Below are 22,289 nucleotides of genomic sequence, written 5' to 3'. Positions count from 1 at the left end.
TCACAACTAGAAAATCTGGACAGAAGACTTTTAAAGAACAACCACTGAAGGAATTTGAAAGCTAAACCATGGCAGACAAAGTGGGGAGTGGTCACCTTGAAAACCACTCTAAGGGAGATTGTTGGCATTCTTCGTGTTGGTTTGGCCCCCTTCCCCCTACCTCTAAAAGAGAAATGGTTTGGTCCTTGCTAGTTTCGCGCCCCTCTTTCTCATCGCCCCGTATGCTAAGGACATCCAGAGTCCCAGCAGCAGCAGAGAAAGAAACATGGGGAAGCACATGGTGTGGTGATTTTCCCGTTCGTGAATAAAGATAAAACTGCAGCTTCTCAGCCCAGCTGTGTGTCTCCGAGTCTCTCTACCGCCACGATGCTAGCCCAGCCAGCTGGAGCCTCCGAACATTAACAACAAATGGCGCCCAACGTGGGGCACGAACCCATGACCCTGAGATTAAGAGTCTCATGCTCTACCGACTGAGCTACGGGGACACACGGCTGGGCTGGGAAGTTGTATATCTTTATTCACACGCGGGCAAACGTGCTCTCCTGTCTTTCTCCTCTGGCGGCAGAGAGAGACCCTTAAACTAACCACCACACAGAACTCTCCTGCATCCTTCTCCTCACGCGGCGGCACCAAGAACTTTGGAACTCTGTAGGGGTTCCCTTGGGGTGGGGACAAGCGGGCCCACGAAACTAGCAGGGGCCAAACCAATTTTTCTGGCGGGGGGAGAGGTAGACCAAACCAATGTAAAGCATACAACAATTCCCCCTTTTCTTTTTAACTAAATGACTACAGTATCAGGGGTGTGGGTGTGAACAGAAACCTATATCGTACAGGCATTTTCAAAAAAGAAACTGGCACAAACATGGAGAAACATGTAAGCAAGTAACAAGAACCAGTGTGCTGCCAAAGGAAGGCCAGAGGGGGCCATTTTTTGCCTCTGGGCAAAACTTTATCAGCTTAAAAAAAACAAAAAAAAAGAAAAGGGGGAATTCCCCTGCCTGGGAAAGATTAGTGGGAGCTGTTTTTTTTTTTTTTTTGATACTTCTTCTAACTGGATGTCTTTGCTTGGTTTGGGAAGGGGACCAGCTGCGTGCAGCCAATCTGGAGCAGTCCAAGCTGCAGACTTACTGTTAGGGTTTTATGCCCTATTTTATTTTTTATTACTATTATCATATACACATGTCCTTTTCCCTCCTCTTCAGGTTGACCAAAATTAACTGTTGTTGCTTTTCCATTGTTAGGTGACTGGGTGTCCTATCCATTGTGGGAGGAATTTGTTTTTCTCTCTCTCCCTCCACCATTCTCTCCTCCTAGCTAATTAAAAGAAAAAAAAAACCAAATCTCCTTTTCACTGCTCTTTTTTTTTTCTTCTTTCTTCTTTTGCTTTCTGAATTCACTGACACTCGTTTGTGAATTATTTTGTGGGAGAAATCTGACTTGGAGTAGTCGCTCTCTCTCTCTCTCTCTGTGTGGCTCCCTTTTCTACTTTCCTTTCTCCTCTTGCTATCCTGAGAAATATATTCACTCTGATCAGCCGCCCAGGTCCATTTTTTTCATTTTCTATTTATTTAGAGAAAAAGACACCACAGTACTCCTTCTCTATCCATGAAGCTCCCTGGTACCTTTCATGTTTCTTCTAGCTGGGGCTCAAACCCATGGCCTCATGTTGGCAAGGTACATGCTATAATGAGTGAGCTATCTCCTGGCCCCTATAGAAGCATTTTTTAACGTCAAAATACCTGACATTTAAAACGTGTACCTACCTGCATGATATCCTGCAGGTTCTCAACAAAAGAAATCTCTGCTTCTACCATGTAAAACTCTGCCAGGTGTCTCCGGCTCTGAGAATTTTCTGCTCGGAATGTTGGACCAAAGGTAAATACCTGAGTGAAAGCCCTGAAATTCAAGATTAAGAGTATAAAAATAGGACCCACATGATTAAGCTTAAGTACTTAAAATACTCAGTTTTTAAACTGAAGCTTAAAAACAAAATTTTGTGTCTCTATTTTGTCTACAAATCCACATATATTAGCTGCTACATATTCTCTAATGGTGTTAATAAGTTTTACTAAAGTGTTACATTTATAGAAACCATTTTTATCCCAGAGGAATTTGCAAATGCTTTACAAACCCTATGCCTTACTAAATATAGAATTATAACTACTCTGGGTGCTCTGTACTGCAGCTGCCCTGAATAGTAGGCAACTACATTTCACAGCGAAGAACACAGTGAAAGACAAACACTATAATGGAAAGAGCCATACCAAGAGACTAGAGGTATTAATTAATTAAAAATATTCAATTTAATAGGGCAGAGACAGAGAGAAATCAGTAACAAAGGAAGAGATGCAGACAGACACCTGTAGCACTGTTTCACAGCTTGTGAAGCTTTCCCCTTGCAGGTGGGTACCAAGGGCTTGGGCCCAATCCTTGTGCATGGTAACATGCTTTTCCAAGTGCATCACTGTCTAGTTCCTTTTAATTTATTTATTTAAATTTCTTCATTAGGGGATTAATGTTTTACATTCGACAGTAAATACAATAGTTTGTATGTGCATAACATTTCTCAGTTTTCCATATAACTATACAACCCCCACTAGGTCCTTTGTCATCATTTTTGGACCTGTACTCTTTCCCCCCCAACCACGCCAGTGTCTTTTAATTTGGTGCAATACACAAACTCCAGTTCAGGTTCTAATTGTGTTTTCTCTTCTGATCTTATTTTTCAACTTCTGCCTAAGAGTGAGATCATCCCATATTCATCCTTCTATTTCAGACTTATTTCAGTTAACATGATTTCTTCAAGCTCCATCCAAGATAGGTTGAAAACAGTGAAGTCACCATTTTTAACAGCTGAGCAGTATTCCATTGTATATACCACAACTTGCTCAGCCACTCATCTGTTGTTGGGCATCTGGGTTGCTTCCAGGTTTTGGCTATTACAAATTGTGCTGCTATGAACATAGGTACACACAAATCATTTTGGGTGGGTATGTTGGGTTCCTTAGGATATATCCCTAGGAGAGGAATTATAGGATTCTATAGGGTAGGTCCATTTCTAGCCTTCTGAAAGTTCTCCAGAATGCTCTCCACAGGGTTTAGACCAATTTACATACCCACCAGCAGTGAAGGAGGGTTCCTTTGACCCCACAGCCTCTCCAACATTAGTTGCTGCTACCTTTTCTGATATATGACATTCTCACAGGAGTGAAGTGGCATCTCACTGTTGTCTTTATTTTGCATTTCTCTGACAATCAAAGACTTGGACGATTTTTTCATGTGTTTCTCAGCATTTTGGATCTCTTCTATGGTGAACATTCTGTCAATGTCCTTTCTCCATTTTTGGACGGGGTTGTTTTCTTGTTGAGTTTGGCAAGGTCTTTATATATATTGGTTAATAAACTCTATATATTTTGGTTAATAAACTCTTGTCTGATATATATATGTAAAGATCTTCTCCCATTCTGTGAGGGGTCTCTTGGTTTGGGTAGTGGTTTCTTTTGCTGTGCAGAAACTTTTTATTTGATGTAGTCCCAAAGGTTTATACTTGCCTTAGTCTTCTTTGTAATTGGATTTGTTTCATTGAAGATGTCTTTAAAAATTATGCAGGAAAGAGTTCTGCCAATATCTTCCTCTACGTGTCTGATAGTTTCTGGTCTAACATTCAAGTACCTGATTTACTTTTGTGTTTGGTGAAATATAGTGGTTCCATTTCATTCTTCTGCATGTTTCAACCCATTTTTCCAACACCATTTGTTGAAAAGACTCTGCTTTCCCCATTTAATAGTCTAGGCACCTTTGTCAAAGATTAGATGTCCATAGGTGTGGGGACTAACTTCTGGGCTCTCAATTCTATTCCACTGGTCAGTGTGTCTATTCATGTTCCAGTACCAAGCAGTTTCGATGACAATGACCCTAGAATACAATTTGAGATCTGGCAGTGTGATGCTTCCAGTTCTGTTCTTTCTTCTCAAGATTGTTTTGGCAATTTTAGGTCTTTTCTGGTTCCAGATAAACATGTGTAACATTTGTTCTATTCTCCTACAAAATGTTGTCGGGATCTTGATGGGGACAGCAGTAAATTTGTAGATGGCTCTGGGTAATATATTCATTTTGATGATGTTAATTCTTCCAGCCCATGAACATGGAATATCTTTCCACTTCTTTGTGTCTTTTTCAATTTCCTTGAGTAGTGACTCATAATATTCAGTATATAAGTCTTTCACTTTTTTGATTAGGTTTATTCCTAGATATTTTGTTGTTTTTGTTGTTACAGCAAAAGGAATTTATTTCTGGATTTCATCTTCTTCTAATTTAGTGTTTGCATAGAGGAATGCCACTAACTTTTGTATGTTAATTTTGTAGCCTGATATCCTACTGTATTACTTGGTAATTTCCAAAAGCTTTTGGGTGGATTCCTTAGGTTTTTCTATGTATATTGGCATGCCATCTGCAAATAGGGAGAGTTGACTTCTTCTCTTCCAATCTGTATGCCTCTAATTCCTTGCTCCTGCCAGATTGCTATGGCAAGAACTCCCAACACATTTTGAATAGTAATGGTGAGAGTGGGCAGCCCTGTCTAGTCACCGATCTGAGGGGGAATGCTTTCAGATTCTGTTCATTGAGTATGATGTTGGCTGTAGGTTTGCTATATATATACTCCACTATCTTGAGGAATTTTCCATCTATTCCCACTTTTTGTAGTGTTTTGATCATAAAGGGATGTTGTATTTTGTCAAAGGCTTTCTCTGCATCTATTGATATGACTGTGGTTTTTGGTCTTGCTTTTATTGATGTGGTGGATGATGTTGACGGATTTACGTATATTAAACCAACCTTGTATCCCTGAGATAAACCCCACTTGGTCATGATGAACAATCTTTTTAACATACAGCTGTATCCGGTTGGTTAGTATTTTGTTCAATATTTTCGCATCTATGTTTATCAGAGATATTGGTCTGTAGTTTTCTTTTTTGGTTGTATCCCTGTCTGCTTTTGGTATCAGAGTGATGTTGGCTTCATAGAAGCTGGCAGTATTCCTGTGTCTTCAATCTTCTGGAAGACTTTTAAAAATAGAGATATTAGTTTTTCTTTGAAGGTTTTGTAGAATTCATTTGTAAAACCATCTGGTCCAGAACTTTTATTCTTGGGAAGGTTTTTTTTTTTTTTTTTAAATTTTTTATTTAAGAAAGGATTAGTGAACAAAAACATAAGGTAGAAGGGGTACAACTCCATACAATTCCCACCACCCAATCCCCATAATCCCCCCCCTCCCATGGTAGCTTTCCCATTCTCTAGCCCTCTGGGAGCATGGACCCAGGGTCATTGAGGGTTGCAGAAGGTAGAAGGTCTGGCTTCGGTAATTGCTTCCCCGCTGAACATGGGCGTTGACTGGTCGGTCCATACTCCCAGTCTGCCTCTCTCTTTCCCTAGTAAGGTGTGTCTCTGGGGAAGCTGAGCTCCAGGACACATTGGTGGGGTCTTCAATCCAGGGAAGCCTAGCCAGCATCCAGGTGGCATCTGGAACCTGGTGATTGAAAAGAGAGTTAACATATGAGGCCAAACAATTTGTTGAGCAATCATGGATCCCAAGCTTGGAATAGTGGAGAGGAAGTGTTAGGGAGGTACTCACTGCAAACTCTAGTGTACTTCTGCTTTCAGGTATATATTTTGCAGTAGTTTATGGATACGTGTGCACATAACCTCTCTCTCACAGAAACTGGTGTATATCTAGATTATGGGACTTTGTTAGAAAGTGAACTACCTGAGATGAAATTAGAGTGTACTATAAAAGGAAAGGTCTCACCCGAGTAATGAAGTTGAAGGGTTGTCATTCCACACGTGAAGTCTCTGGATACAGTCTGAGGTGAAGCATATTGAGGTGGCAATCGTTGCTTTGGTTAGGTTGTGATCGGCGGATGCAATATTATTTGGTTCGGATTGGGAGATGCATACAGGAAAGTGGGCCCTATCCAAGGGTTCTAGGACTGGGGGAAGTAGGAGCTCTATAGTGGAGATGTGAGGTTCCTGCTGTCTTAGGGTTCAAAAAGACAATTGATAGTTAATATTATCATCACTTTATTTGTTAATTGGGTTAACTTTGAGGGAAGCTTTTTGATAACTGTTTCAATTTCACTAGCTGTGATGAGCCTGTTCATATTATCTAGTTCCTCTTTATTTAATTTTGGAAGTTTGTAGGTATCTAGGAACTTGTCGATTTCTTCCAGGTTCTCTAGCTTGGTGGTACAGAGTTGTTCATAGAAGCCTCATATGATATGTTGAATTTCTGTGGTGTCTGTTGTGATATCTCCTCTTTCATTTACTATCCCATTTATTTGGGTCTTCTCCCTTTTTTGTTTTGTCAGTTTGGGTAAAGGTTTGTTGATTTTGTCCACTCTTTCGAAAAACCAGCATTTACTTTTGTTGATCTTTTGTATGGTTTTCTTACTTTCAATGTTAATTATTTCTGCCCTAATTTTAGTTATTTCTGTCCTTCTGATTGCTTTAGGGTTCCTTTATTCTTCTTGTAGATCTTTAAGATGTGCAATCAGGCTGTTTATTTGTGCTTTTTCTTGTTGCCTAATGTATGCTTGTATGTTATGAACTTCCCTCTCAGTACTGTCTTAGCTGTGTCCTAAATATTTTGATAGCTTGTGCCTTCACTATCCTTGAACTCTTGAAGCATTTTTATTTCTCCCTTTATTTTCTCTTTGGCCCAGTAGTTAGGGAGTGTACTGTTGAACTTCCACATTTTGGGACTATGACTAATCTTTTGTTGACTCTTAAGTGTTTGTGTAATTCTACTGTGGTCTGAGAAGATGCTTGGGATGATTTCAATGCTCTTGAATTTTCTGATGCTGTCTCTGTGGCCTAACGTACAGTCTATCCTTGAGAATGACCCATGTGGACTTGAGTAGAATGTGTATTCCAGTTTCTTGGGATGAATGACTCTGAAAATGTCCAATAGTTCTTGTTTATCTATCTCCTTATTTAGCTCCCTCATATCTTTACTGATTTTTCTTCCTGGATGATCTGTCAAGTGAGAGTGGGGTGTTGAAGTCCCCTACTATGACTGTGTTGATGTTAATATATTGTTGTAGCTGTTTCAGTAGAAGTTTGATGTATTTAGATGGCTTCACATTGGGTGCATAGATGTTAATAATTGTTAAGTCCTCTTGATTGACTGATCTTCTGAGTGTTAAGTAATGTCCATCCCTATCTTTTTAAATTTTACTTATTTTAAAGTCTATCATGTCAGATATGAGAATAGCTGTTCCTGCCCTTTTTGTGGGCCACTGGATTGGATGACAGTTTTCCATCCGTTCACTTTGAGTCTGTGTTTGTCTTATTGAGTTAGGTGTGCTTCCTGTAGACAGCATATTACTAGGTTGTGTTTTCTGATCCATCTCCCTACTCTGTGCCTTTTAATAGGTCAATTCAGGCCATTGGCATTTATTGATATCAAAGATTGAAGATATTTTAATGCCATTCTTGTAGATTTTTGGAGTGTTCTGATATATGTCCTATTTATGGTGTTTTGACTGTCTACCTTTCAGAACTTCTTTCAGGGCAGGCTTGGTGGAGTTGATTCTTTCAACTGTTGCTTGCCTGAGAAGGTTTTGATGCCTCCATCTAGTTCTGAATGACAGTCTAACAGGATACAGTAGTCCTGGTTGAAAGCCTTTCTCACTGCGCACTCAACAGATATCTTGCCATTCTCTTCTGGCCTGTAGTGTTTGTGTGGAGAAGTCAGCTGTTAATCTTATGGGTTTTCCTCTGTAGGTGACTGTGTTTTTCTCTTGTAGCCTTCAGGATCCTTTACCTTTCCATTCTAAGTAAGATGTATCTTGGTGTCTTTAAGTCTGGGTTAATTCTGTTTGCAATCCCCTTTGCTTCCTGAACCTTTTATGTCTTTGATGTTGTCTAGACTAGAGAAGTTCTCAGCTATTATGTCCTAAAGAATGCTTTCTTCCCCTCCCTCTGTTTCTTCCTCTGGTAAGCCAATAATATCTATATTATTTCTTTTGAAGTTATCTCATAAGTCTCTGTTGTTGTTTTCAGTATCACTTAATCTCTTTATGAGAGTCTTACTTCTTTTTTCGTTGTCTTTAATTCGTCCTTGATCTTGCTAATTCTGTCTTCAGACTCATTGATTCTATTCTCTGTCCCTTCTACTGTTTTCTGGAGTTCATCTATTTTGTTACCCTATCTAATACTGTTTATCTTGTTCAGCTGATTGTGTTCTTAGCTCAGCTATTTCAGCTTTCAGCTAATAACCTTGAGATAATTAGTGTTTTCTTCCAGAGTCTCATTTGTTGTGTTTGCATTTCTGATGACAATTCTTTCAAACTCTTTACTCTTGTGACTATTTCCTTAACAAGCGTTTGGATATTGAACTCAGTATTTTGTCCTTCAACCTATGGTGGGCTTTTAGCTGGACTCTTGTCCTGATTCATTTCTCCAATATTTCTTCTTGTTGGTTTAACTGTTCTATGTAATATGTTATGAGGTCCCTCTCTCAGTACTTTTCAAATTACTGATCACTCCTGCCTGGATTGACTTGTGTCTAAGTAAGGTACTTAAAGAGTTCACAGTTGTGGATATTACAGTTGTTTCAATATTATTTTAATCCCTAAGCTGGAGCACAAAGGCTCTTTGTTCATTTTCTTCCCTCTAGGCTATGGGTTCCTGAGGTCTTTGAAACTAGAAGTAGGCCTCTTACCTTAATCCCTCACGTCTGACCAAGAGATAAGGCAGGGTGGGGGAGAGACAGCGGCTGTGCAAAGAGACTCTTATTCCCCAGATCCAAGCTCTAGGCTCAATTTAGATTCTCTGCCTTCCGGAAAGCACTGCCTGAGCATGTGAGTTTCTAAACAAGTCATGTTTATAGTCTGTAGTTTCTGAGACAATTATTCATCATGTTCTCATCAGGAAAACAATGTGGAAAGGCTCCCACTAGACAGCCCCACTGCTAGGCCACTGAGGTGTAGCTGTTCTCCTGAGTTTCCTGGTCAGTTCTCTGTTCCCAGATGTCAGCTCAGGGCCTCCCCCCTGCTGCTTCAGCCTCTGAGGGTAGTAGCAATGGAGACTCACAGTTGCATTTGGTGAGTCTTAGGGGAGTCCTCTCCTGCCTTCAGCAGGTTTTTTGTTGGTAAAACAGACTGAAGGTGGTGCTTCAACTGGCAAATTGCTAGATGGTTACCAGCTGTTCAATCTCTCCTTAGGCTCCTCCCTTTCCATGAGCCACATGTGTTTGTACTCACCGGTATTTTAATGGGTTTCTGAAGTCGTTCTAGTCCTAACTTGTTGCCCAGGTAGTCTCCTTTGGTATTCCTAGTTGATCTGGCAGAGGAGAGGAGAGAAACACAGCTGCTGCTGCTTTGTAGCCCCGCCTCCCAATTTATTTTTTAAGTATTTGAAAAAAAAGAGTGTCAACTTGATACCAACATTTACCTGCACAAATCCTTCACAACCACCAAATGTTTTAATGTTGAAAGATCTATAAAATTTGGGAGGGAGTGTAGGTTTTGAAGACTTAACTGCTTTAGTCACTGGTTTTCAAGAAAAGTCACCATCAAGGTGGAACATTTACTTGAAACTCCTGTAGGGTGCTGAGGAGACAGCATAAAGGCTATGCAAAAAAAGACTTTGATGCCCGAGGCTCTGAGGTCCCAAATTATTCCCAGTGCCATCATACGCCAGAGCTGAGCAGTATTCTGGACTGTAACTGTTTCACTGAAATAAATAAAACATTAAATTTGTTGTTTTGCACCTTAACATTTACTGTCTCATTTTTGGGGAAACCAGGCAACAACTGAAATTAGATCAGCATACATGAAACCATGAGCATTTTTTGAGGACTATCTGCTCTTTGAATTTAGTTTTGTGGAGCTATGCAGTGTCACACCTGGTTAAGTGTGCATAGTACGAAGTGCAAGGACCACACAAGGATGCCAATTTGAGCCCCTGGCTCCCCACCTGCGGGGGCAGCAGGTCACTTTACAAGTGGTGAAGCAGATCTGCAGGTGCCTGCCTTTCTCTCTCCCTTTCAATTTCTCTCTGTCCTATACAATAATAAAAAAAATATATGGCTGCTAGGAGCAATGGATTTGTAGTGCCAGCACAGAGTCCCAGCAGTAACACTGGAGGAAAAAAAAAAAAAATCAAACAATATTAAAATCAGGAAACTGCAAAAATGGATGGATCATGAAGACTCATGCCAGCTATTTCTTGTATGTAAAGATAATTTAGGAAAATAAACAGAACACATATATAAATCAAGACATTTTTCAGAAGATCATTAATTATCTTTCAGTTAAAGTGGTAACTGTTGTTTGCTATCTATCCTCCTTCCTCTGGGCCCAAAACTACCATAAATTTTCAAATTCTCATCTGTTTCTATTAGCCTTAGGTTAGAAGTCTTCATCAGTGATTTCCCAACTGCTCAAAGGACAAAGTTCTAACTCATAATTCTGATACCTGTTCTTCCTAAAGCCTTTTCTGCAGATATCTAAAGATGTTCTCATGCAGCCTGCACCAGCCTGTCTTCTGGCCCTTGCATGGGCTGCACTGTATTCTAATGTTTATCCCCTGTTCCTTTCTTTTCAAATGGCAAATCCCTACCTATCCTTGAACTAGGTTCAAATGTTACTTTGTCTTTGGAACCTTACCATATACCCCCAAATTGATTGCTGCCTCTTTTATATAATTACAATATTTTGCTTATATATTATACAGACTGTACTGTATCACCTTCAAATGTAATTACCTATCTCAATATTTTTCTCTACAATAAACCATGAACATTTCCAGAGCAGGAGTCATGTTTTATTCATATGTACATCTTTAGTGCCTAAGATAAAACAGGTGCTCATGCTCAATGAATGAGTACTAATGATAATGATAGGTTCCCTCAGCTGTAAACTGGAAAAGTATAACATTCTAAAAACAGTAACATTGCAAATGATAGTCAGATATATTTTAATCTATTACTCAGTACCTAAAGTGGGCCAAGACTGTCCCAAAATGTTAAATCAAATTATCATTTCCCAGCTGTGGTGCTGGGAAATAGTTCATCTAATAGGAAGTACACATTGTACATGTATCCTAGGGTTCAAGACTTGGGCTCCACATGAGAGCACCATAGATGGCATCCAAGGAACCCCATGGATGAAGCAGTGCTGTGGAGGCTCTCCTCCCTCTCTCTCATTTCTTGTTCCTGGCCCCTCAAAATAAAGACAAAACAAACAAGCAAAGCCAGAAATACAAAGTATGTCCAGGGGTGCTGCTTGGTGTATGCATGTGACACTAGGTTCATTCCATGGCATTGCAAAAAAAAAAAAAAAAAAAAAAGGGCATTTAGTGTTCAACCTATAACTATACAAGTTCCAGGTAGATTGACAATAAATGACATTTCTTTGGTACTGAATCTTATCACAAGACAAAAAACCCTCATTTCTAGAGATAATCACTGACAGTAAAGGTTACTTTACTGAGATTTTTCCAGGGCATCAATAGAAACTATGTGGCATCAGTAAATTTTGTTTTGGGGGCACTAAGGGAGACTTCCATGAAAAGGTAAATTATTTTTATGAAATACAAGAAGGAATGTCAATGGGACTGTTGTTTTGAAAGAGTTATTTGTAATACCAGGTACTGTTCAGAAAATAGTAATTTCTGAAAAGTAGTGTAAGTTCAGTTTACAAGGACATATAAGCTTCTCACATAATTCTAAGTAGGATATTCCAAGAGATATAGAAGCAAATATTTTTTTAATTGAGGGTGTTACTGCTTTACAGTGGATTCACTTTTTATGCATACAATTTTATTATGTACTCTCCCCACCTTCTCCCTAGAGTCCTTTGCTTTGGTGTAATATACCATGTCCCTCCCATTCCTAGTTTATTAAGTACTGATGACAAGTGAGCTCATTTGGTATTTGTCCTTCTCTTTTTGGCTTATTTCACTCAACATGTCCTCAAGTTTCATCCAAGAAGATGCAAAGGAGATAACTTCATCATTTTTTAAAATTTCTTTTCTTTTTTAATATTTATTTATTCCCTTTCGTTGCCCTTTTTTTTATTGCTGTAGTTATTACTGCTGTCATTGATATTGGATAGGACAGAGAGAAATGGAGAGAGGAGGGGAAGACAGAGAGGGGGAGAGAAAGACACCTGTAGACCTGCTTCACTACTTGTGAAGCAACTCCCCTGCAGGTGGGGAGCTGGGGACTTGAACCAGGATTCTTACGCTGGTCCCTGGGTTTTGTGCCACGTGCGCTTAACCCGCTGCGCTACCGCCTGACGCCCTATTTAATCATTTCTAACAGCTGAGTAGTACCCCATTGCCAGTCCCAGTTCGGGGTGCCAGTTGCTGGTCTAGCTTCACGGGCGGGAGACAGATGACCAGGGACTCATGGCTGAGCTGGGAACACAGTTCAATGTTTATTGACGAGCGGGGATGCAGTTCAACAATCTAATCTCTTCTAATCTATCTTCATTAGAAAGCCCTGTCTTTTATATCTCCTGAGGCGGAAGTGTCAGAAGAGGATGTACGTAGGATAGGGGGTGGGGAGAAGGAAAATAGCGCGTGAACCAGTGGGGATTAAACCAATGAAAACAATGATTATGAAAATAGACTACAACGTCAAGCAATGCAACAGAAGCGGTCTTAGAAGAAGCAGAATTTAAAAGCATACCAACACCCCATAGTGTAATATATATATATATAACAATTTTAAAAGACACTCGAAGAACACTGGTCCTGAAATGAGTGCAGCCTAGAATGTTCCTATCTGTGACCATGGAATGCAAGCTCAGACCTATAGGGATGCAGAGGTTACACAGGTCCTGTGCTAAATGCGAATAGACATGGGCCCTAGGTCAGATTGATGGGGTTTATAGCTAACAGTATTTATATATTTTTCCCATATTTGGGAGCTACTCTGCCTTGATCCAGCTTTCTGGTCCTATTCCCAACTCTGACACAATCCTCCCAGACAATACTTTTAGCCCACCTTCATGTTAGCTGTCAGGCTCAGGCAAACATTAGATAGGATCCAAACGCAGTCCTTGTACTTCGTGCCATGTGCACTTATGCCACTGCAACCCCCCCCCCCACTCCCCTGCAATAGGGATTTTAGAAGTTCAGCAATGGTAGTTATTTACCTAGCAGTACAGAATAAATCCTCTAGGATAAAATAAAGAAGAGGACAGAAGGGAATCAAGGATTTTTCTTTTTTCTTGGAGCTATGGCTTTATGCATGTGCATCTTCACTGCTCCCAGCCAATCCCCCCAGCCCCCACCTCCCCATTAGATAAGAGCAAGAGAGATCAGAACCCTAACCTCAGTCATGCACATAACAAGGCATACACCCTACCCAGTGAACTGTCTCTCTGTCCTAAGGATCAGAGATCTTTAATCAGATATAAGACCAGTCTCTGAGTAAGGTATCTAAGAATTAAGTGTCATTTTATTAAGGTCAGTAAAATTTGGTAGCCATCATACTTTATCTAAACAAAGATAATTGTATACTGAACACCATTATAATTTTAACTTTATTTCCATCTTTAATTTGTGATTAATAGTGGATTACAAGATTTTAAGATTACATGGTGTAGTTACTACCACCAAAGTTCTCTACTGTCCCACCTGCCAAAGATAATCACCATAGTTCTCAGTCTTAGAAAGTTTCTTTTCCTATCTCTCTCTTCCTTCTCTCTCTCTATGTATTGAAAGTTCATGTGTTCCAGTTACCTATAAGTTCTCTATGATTCCACTTATGAGTGAAACCATCTGGTAGTTGTCTTTAAGCTCATTACTTATTTTGCTAAGCATAACCACCTCCAGTTCCTTCTATTTTGTCCCAAAGGGCAAAATATCATTTTTTTTTTTATTGTAGAGTAGTATTCAATGGAGTATATATCTCATAACTTCTTTACCAGTCCTCTGTCAATGGGCATTTAGGCTACTTCCTATCTTTGGCTATTATGAATAATGAGCTATGAACATAGGGGTGCACTTACCTCTTTAAAATAGTGTTTGCACATGTCCTTTAGATAATTGCTTAAGATTGGTATTTATAGACTATAAGATATTTTCATTTTTATTTAAGGCCTTCCATACAGTTTTCCAAAGGAGCTGTGCATGTGCATACCCTCCAGCAGTGGAGCAGAGTCCCTTTGTCTATACAACCTTGCCAACACTTGTCTGTTTCTATGCAAGATAAATAAATAAATGTATTTTAAAAAGCTTTTTAATTTCATGCAGTCTCATTTATTTACTTTTGTTTTCATTTCACATGCCAATGAACACCATTATAATCAACTCAGTAAAGTATGTATTGTCATGATTATTTTTTCAGGCTAAGAACTTTAAGATCAAAGAGGTTAAACAGCTTTCCCAAATCTCATATAGTTACAACCTGCAAGTGTAAGAGGGCAGAATGAAACTTGGAATTGACTCTAGTGGCCACAGCCTTAACAGTGACACCAAAGCAATGCTCACAACAATACAATGACAAACTGAAAATTAAAAGAAAAAAATTAGCACCTCCTACTGTTATATTTTCATTCCCTATGATTAATTTGTTAGACTCGCAGCTCTGTAGGCCATACTGTCTTCAGTTAACTAATGAGGGTTTGTAAACTTTAGCAACTAATTTTGTCTTACTAATGTTCAAAATTTTACACAATGGGAACAATTTGGCATTAATCTGTAGTATCTTTTGCAATAGTTTTGTTTCTGTCTGCATGTGAAATCAGTCTTATATTAGTATATACTGACTTCTTTTTCTCTGTCTTCAACAGATCTGAAAGTCAAGGCTTGGACAAACCAACATTATAAATAATGTCTGAGAATAAGGCCATTTCTAAAATAAGACACAGAACCAGGTGAAAGGCCATATGTGCTGTGAGAGAGACCGGCAGAAAGAGAAAACACTGTAGTGAAAAGTATTCTTGTGCCAGATTATGGGAAAAGGAAAGCTATATAAGGAAAGTTCATGAGCATGGAGTTGATGTTTAAGATAACAAAAGTACATTCAAAACACATCAACCAAGATAGCTATAAAAATGTCCTTTTAAAAATACTAAGTTACCAGGACAAGGTCTGCAAAGGTCATTTTCTTCCCCATGTGGAGTTTTATGAAGGCTTGGAGTTTGGTTAGTAGATTACTATAAAAATGGTCACTGTTTGGCCATGTACCCTTTCTGATCCTGCAATTTAAGAGCTATTCTTCATCTTAAGGAAAAAAAAATCCCTGATTTTCTTGGAGTTGGGGCTTTATGCATGTACATCTTCACTGCTGCTCCCAGCCACCTCCCCACCCTCACCCCATTAGGTTAGAGTAAGAGAGATCAGAACCCTAACCTCAGTGTCTTCATCCCACCTTACAGGATCACTTGTCTACTATCAGTTCAGTGAACCTTCATTGAAGTGACTCACAGAATTTACAGGCAGCTTTAATCTCACCTTTAAATAGCTTTGGCCAAGAGGTTCTCCCATCATGCAGAAAATAACTGATTTTACTACTGCTTCGTATTCACTGGGTTATCACTACTGTCATATACTTGTCATTAATTATCTCAGTATGCCTCACAGAGTAAACAAAAGTGTTTCTCCAGTTTTCTATCTCTCATAAAAGAAGATTTCAGTTCTCACCACTCCATTAACTCATGTTAAGATTCACTATAGAGGATAAACTAAAACAGATAAGCTTCTGGGGGCTAGGTGATGGCTTACCTAGTAGATTGCACACTTTCCCATGTGCATGGACTTGGTTTGAGGCTCTTGGAAACACAGGGCATGAACTTCATGAGCATTGGAGCAGCTCTGTGGTGTCTCTCTTCTCACTCTCTAGATAATATATTTGCCATTACAGCAAAAGCACCCCCCCCCCCCCCAATTCATAGTCTTCATGCTTTTGGCTGAAACAGCAGAATTAATTTTTTCAGCTTTGGAGGCTACAAAATGACTGGTGTGAATCTGAACATCAGACCCAAAGAAAATGTATTCTTAATTGTCCGAAGGGATTCAATGTTACATAAGATCCTGATAATAATGCAACTAAATGGGAGTGGAGGATTAGAATACTTTTTCTCTTAGAAGATGACAAGTGAATGGGGGAAATAACACATACACAGGTCCTGACATATTTATAGGAGAAAAGTAAACAGAGAGATGCCCTTGCAAAGAAACTCACCTCACAACAGCAAGCTGCAAGAGGGAAGAGATCTCTAAGGTGAACTTTACTTGGGGTAGTGGGTGATAGGCAACTCCAAGTACCCCAATTCTATGCCACCCTACACCTCTAAGCCATCCAACACTTTTTAAATTTTTTAAATGTTTTTATTATCTTTATTTATTTACTGGATAGAGACTGCCAGAAATCGAGAGGGAAGGAGGTGATAGCAAGAGAGACAGAGAGGCACCTGCAGCCCTGCTTCACCACTTGCAAAGCTTTCCCCCTACAGGTGGGGACTGGGGGGCTCAAATCCAGGTCCTTGAGCGTTGTAATAAGTGCGCTCAACCAGGTGCGCCACCACCTGGCCCCACCGTCCTACACTTCTAACACAGGAACAGGAGGAAACAAACTAAAGGCTACAAACCAAGTGTTAGTTGCAGCAGGCACTATCCTGATGATCTCTGAAAGTTTGGTGAGAGCAAATCACAGGAGAGCTCTGACTGGCCATAACAAGTAGCTGATTTTGCTAACTTGCAGATAAGAGTTGCAGAACCAGCTTTTGCTAGCCCACACCTGATTGCTAGCAAACAAGTCACAACCTTACAGCCAAGCAGGCACTCCGTGAACTGCCCAAAGCACAGCCAGCTAGTACAGGTGCTCAGATGCCTACTATGCTCTCCTGCTGACCCATAATCTGCTAAATGTTCCCTGTCAGGCACATTGTCAATACATGGAATTGAGGCTTCAGTCTACTTTTATACTTGAGCCTATGCCTGAGGCAGCATGGTGGTTGACAGCACTAGTGATCTTAAACATCTGGTTGCTGCCCCTAGTCCAGGCTCTTACAGAGCACCAAACATGAGATGACAGAAGAAATGACCTGCATAGATGAATTAAGGCAACAACTGGGGAAATAAAGACCCCAAACACAATAAACTGTATGGTGGGGTTCAAGTGGATGAAAGCTTTCCATTGTTTCCTTTCTTTCCAAAGGTCTACAGTTCTTCTGTGGTGGTTATTGTGGGGGGTGGGAGGTGGGTGGGAGGGATGACACAAAACTTTGGTGGTGGGTATGGTGTGGGCCTTGTAATCTTTTAATCTTGCCTATTATTTTATATTTGTTATTAATAGTATGTTAGAAGATTGTAAGATTACAATATAGTTTCACACCACACCCACCACCAAAGTTCTGTATCCCACCTGACGACTTCTCACTATAGTTCTCATAAGACTTAGAAACACTTTGCTTTCTTCTGTTTTGTTTGGATTTTTTTTTTTTTTTGGCAAGTTCACGTAAACCAGTTCTTTAGATTCCACAAATTTTACTAAGATAAAAACAAAAAACAAAACAAACAACCCCTCCTACCCACATGAAATAGAGAGGGAAACTGAAGAGGAGGGAGAGACTGAGATACCTGCAGCACTACTTGGGATGATCTCACTATCAGGCAGAAGTTGAAGAACAAGATCAGAAGAGAAAACACAAGTGGAACCTCAAGTGGAGTTGGTGTATTGCACCAAAGTAAAAGACTCTGGTGTGGGGGTGGGGGGGGACTACAGGTCCAAAAAGGATGACAGAGGACCTAGTGGGGGTTGTATTGTTGTGTTGAAAACTAAGAAATGTTATGTATGTATAAACTATTATATTTACTGTTGAATGTAAAACATTAATCCCCCAATAAAGAAACAAAAAAAACACTATTATCCTCCTACAATGAGGAACAGGGGCTTGAATATGGATCCTCAAGCATATGTTCACTATACATGATATGCCAGCATCTGGCCCACTGCTAAAAAATTACTATATTCTATACAGCATTTGTCATGATGACTTCAGTGTTTCATAGTCTTGGCAGAGGTCAAATGTGGGTATTCAAATTTATATTAAGTCATCATCATCATCATCATGGCTTCACTGCTATTATCTTTTTCAGACAGAGAAATAAAAATCACTGCAGTAAGTTTTACTGTACAACACTGAAGTATTATTGAAATTTTAATAAATGAAGATGACTAATGGGAAGATGGGGGTGGGAAAGGGGAGTATGCTGAGAAAATGAGACATGAATAAAGAGATCAATGGAGAACACAGTTGTTGAGTGAAGCTTCTGGAATCTACGCCTTTAAAAAAACAAAACAAAACAAACAAACAAACAAAAAAAGCGGTCCTTTATCTGAAAGGTACTATGTACAACCTAAGAATTAAATTAGATAACTGGGCTTTTAGCTTTTGTTTACTTTCCAAATATATGCCATTTATCTCAAAATCAGGGTCTCTTAGGCCCTTTATTCATCTCTGGATAAACTATAAACTATCTCATGAATCATCTTATAAAGACAAGGATAAACCAATTATGCCCAGTGAACCTAGATTCCTGAAAAGGAACATTCAAAAATGCATGAAGGGAGTCAGGTGGTGGTACACCCAGTTACGGTTATGTATACATTCTTCCAAGTGCAAGGACCTGGGTTCAAGTCCCCACTTCCCACCTGCAGAGGTTTGTGTCCCCAGCAATGAAACAGATCTGCAGGTGTCTATTTTTTTTTGTTGTCATTTTGTTGTCCTTGTTGTTGTTGCCACTGTTGTTGTTGTTGTGGGATAGGAGAGAGAGAAATCAAGAGAGGAGGGGAAGACAGAGGGGGGAGAGAAAGAGAGACACCTGCAGACTTGCTTCACCGACTGTGAAGCGACCCCTCCTGCAGGTGGGGAGCTGGTGGCTTGAACCTGGATCCTTACTCCGGTCCTTGTGCTTCATGCCATGTGCACTTAACCTGTTGTGCTGCCGCCTGGCCCCCAGGTGTTTGTTTTTTTTTTTTTTTGTATCCCTCTCTCTATCTCCCTGTCCTATTTAATAAAAAAAATTAGAAAGAAAAAAATGGCCACTGGGAGCAGTGGATTCACAGTGCTGACATTGAGCCCTGGCGATAACCCTGGTGGCAATAAAAAAGAGAATAAATGAATGAAGAAAGGGCTAGTGTTTCTATTTTTTATTTGGCTTTAGTTATATACATGTAGTGTATAAATACCATCAGTAATCAGTGAGGGCCAGTGAAACAGCTCACTTGGATAGTGCACTGCTTTTCATGAGCATGTCCCAGGTTAGAGCCTGGTCACCACTGTACTGAAGAAAGCATCACTACTGTGGTCTTTTTTTTGACTCTCTCTGTTTCTGTCTCTATCAGTCATTGTTGCCATTGTCGTCGTCATCATCATCATCATCATCATCATCATCATCATCATCATCATCATCATCATCATCGTGATAGTAGCTAGTGAGTACTGCATAGATCCTCAAAAGAGATACTCTTAATGATATGGATCATGGTATATATGACCTACAAAAAGTAAAGAGACTTCAGATTGAACTAGCTGAACAATTACCTCTAAATTGGCAGGTCACACCCAACAATTACTAGTAGTATTAAATCAAAAACACTTATGACTATGAGGGTTTAAATTTTTAAGTACACTCAGCCTTGAGGAGTTCCAGTGTCTTCATTGTGTCTAACACTATACTGCCCTAAAGTAGAAACAGAGGGAAAACACAGAATAGTTTTTTTTTTGTTTCTGTCTCTATCAGTCATTGTTGTCATCATCATCATGACAGTAGCCAGTGAGGGCTGCATAGATTCTCAAAAGAAATACTCTTTATGATATGGACCATGGTATATATGATCACGGCATATAAAGAAACCAAACAGAAGTTATGCTGAATGATGTTTCAGAAACAAAAACCTGTAGATCTTTATTTTTTCCAAGCTCTGTCATAATTCACACACAAAATCTGCCTTCTATGTGTGAAGTAAGACTGGTTCAGTGTTGGGATATTGTACAGATGTGATTGAGGTAGGCAGGACCCACAAACTACCATATTTCCATGAGAGTATTATTATTTACATATCAATCTTCTGCCTTGTTTTAGTGATTCCCACACCACCACGTTATCCCCTCAGGGTATTGCTACAGTTGCTACGATGCTTCCACCTTCCCAGCATGCCTTTTGCCTCTCCACCCCCTTTCCCAAGCCAATACCGTCCCAACTTGCCACTTCTGGAATTTCTCCCATAAAAAGCCCTCCTGCTTCCGCCTTTCTCTCTCTTGCCTTTTCCCCCCTCTTCGGCGACCCAGAGAAGCGCTGCTGTGCATAGCAGGAGGCGGCCATTTTACTAGCTCCATGTGGCCCGAACCGCTGTGCTCTCACCCAACTCTGAGATGCCTGCGTGAATAAAGATTTGCATTCCCGAACTGCCACAAATTCCTGGTCTCTTCTCTCTCCCCTGCGATGCAACCCGACAGTTCAGGTTTTTTTTTCTATTCTGCAACTGGTAGAGATTTATATGACACACATATACGTGTTTATCTAAATTATGTATCTGCTTCATATGGCAAAACAGGGTTTGTATTTTTTCAGTGTAGGTGTTTATTATGAAACATAAAATAACAGTTGATATCAATAAAAATAATGTGATAGCAACCAAATACTAAGACTATTTATTACTAATTTTCACTGATGGGAGAGAGAAAAAAATCATGGCTGAGTTTTTTTTTTTCCTTATAAGAATTTTTTTTTTTCTCCTTGGGTTTATCAGTCCATCTTAATCCAGAACCCAGCTTTCCTTTTTCTTTTTTTAAATTTTTATTTATAAAAAGGAAACACTGACAAAAACCATAGGGTAAGAGGGGGTACAACTCCATACAATTCCTACCAGCAGAACTCCGTATTTTATCAAAAGCCTAGACCAAGTAGATCAGAAGCAACCAATGGCACAGATATATACAAGATACTGGGTACTGTACAGCAAACCATGACAAAAGAACTTTCCAAAGTTAACCCAATTACCAAATAATGTGATAACATTAACTATCGATTGTCTCTGAACCCTAAGACAGCAGGAACCTCACATCTCCACTATAGAGCCCCTACTTCCCCCAGTCCTGGAACCCTTGGATAGGGCCCACTTTCCCGTATGCATCTCCCAATCCAAACCAAATAATATTGCATCCGCCGATCACAACCTAACCAACGCAACGATTGCCACCTCAACATGCTTCACTTCAGACTGTGTCCAAAGACTTCACATGTGGAATGACAACCCTTCAGCTTCATTACTTGGGTGAGACCTTTCCTTTCATAGTATACTCTAATTTCATCTCAGGTGGTTCACTTTTTAACAAAGTCCCAAAACCTAGATATACACCAGTTTCTGTGAGAGAGAGCATATCTTCACACGTACCTATAAACTACTGCAAAATATATACCTGAAAGCAGAAGTACACTAGAGTTTGCAGTGAGTACCTCCCTAACACTTCCTCTCCACTATTCCAAGCTTTGGGTCCATGATTGCTCAACAATGTGTTTGGCTTCGTATGTTAATTCATACCAGGTTCAGTCACCAGGTTCCAGATGCCATCAGGATGCTGGCCAGGCTTCCCTGGATTGAAGACCCCACCAATGTGTCCTGGAGCTCAGCTTCCCCAGAGACCCACCCTACTAGGGAAAGAGAGAGGCAGACTGGGAGTATGGACCGACCAGTCAATGCCCATGTTCAGCGGGGAAGCAATTACAGAAGCCAGACCTTCTACCTTCTGCAACCCACAATGACCCTGGGTCCATGCTCCCAGAGGGATGGAGAATGGGAAAGCTAGCAGGGGAGGGGGTGGGATATGGAGATTGAGTGGTGGGAATTGTGTGGAGTTGTACCCCTCCTACCCTATGGTTTTGTTAATTAATCCTTTCTTAAAAAAAAATAAATAAAAAGGAAACACTGACAAAAACCATAGGATAAGAGGGGGTACAACTCCATACAATTCCCACCAGCAGAACTCCGTATTTTATCCTCCTGGGAGTATAGACCCAGGGTAACCACCTACAAAATGGAGACCCCCCCCAACTCTTCAACTGAAAATATGTTTTTTTAAAATCCTTGTGCACTGTAATGTGCACTCAACCAGGTGTGTCACCACTGGGCCCTTATGACTTAAACTGTAATCTTGCTCCAGTTTTAGTATGCTGAAATCACTGAAAGGATGTAAGAATGATCTGCTTCAGAGAGTAACAACAACAAAAAAATTGTAACAGTGATGATAGCCAACAGAACAGCCTAA

At 40.0% G+C, this 22,289-nt stretch overlaps 1 protein-coding gene across 5 annotated transcripts in view; it reads right to left on the bottom strand.

Annotated features, from left to right (window-relative positions):
- The window catches only part of NARS2 (asparaginyl-tRNA synthetase 2, mitochondrial), a 138,401-nt gene that overhangs the window by 56,026 nt on the left and 60,086 nt on the right, over positions 1 to 22,289 (bottom strand). For all 5 annotated transcript variants that reach the window (XM_060176679.1, XM_060176676.1, XM_016193439.2 and 2 more), the window contains one exon: positions 1,764 to 1,896. In XM_060176679.1, coding sequence (XP_060032662.1) covers positions 1,764 to 1,896 — 133 coding nt within the window. The remainder of the gene's footprint in view (positions 1 to 1,763; positions 1,897 to 22,289) is intronic.

Source organism: Erinaceus europaeus, chromosome 17 (assembly GCF_950295315.1).
Source record: "Erinaceus europaeus chromosome 17, mEriEur2.1, whole genome shotgun sequence".
NCBI lineage: Eukaryota > Metazoa > Chordata > Mammalia > Eulipotyphla > Erinaceidae > Erinaceus > Erinaceus europaeus.
The sequence above is the reverse complement of the archived record's forward strand: the minus strand, read 5'-3'. Positions and strand labels throughout refer to the sequence as shown.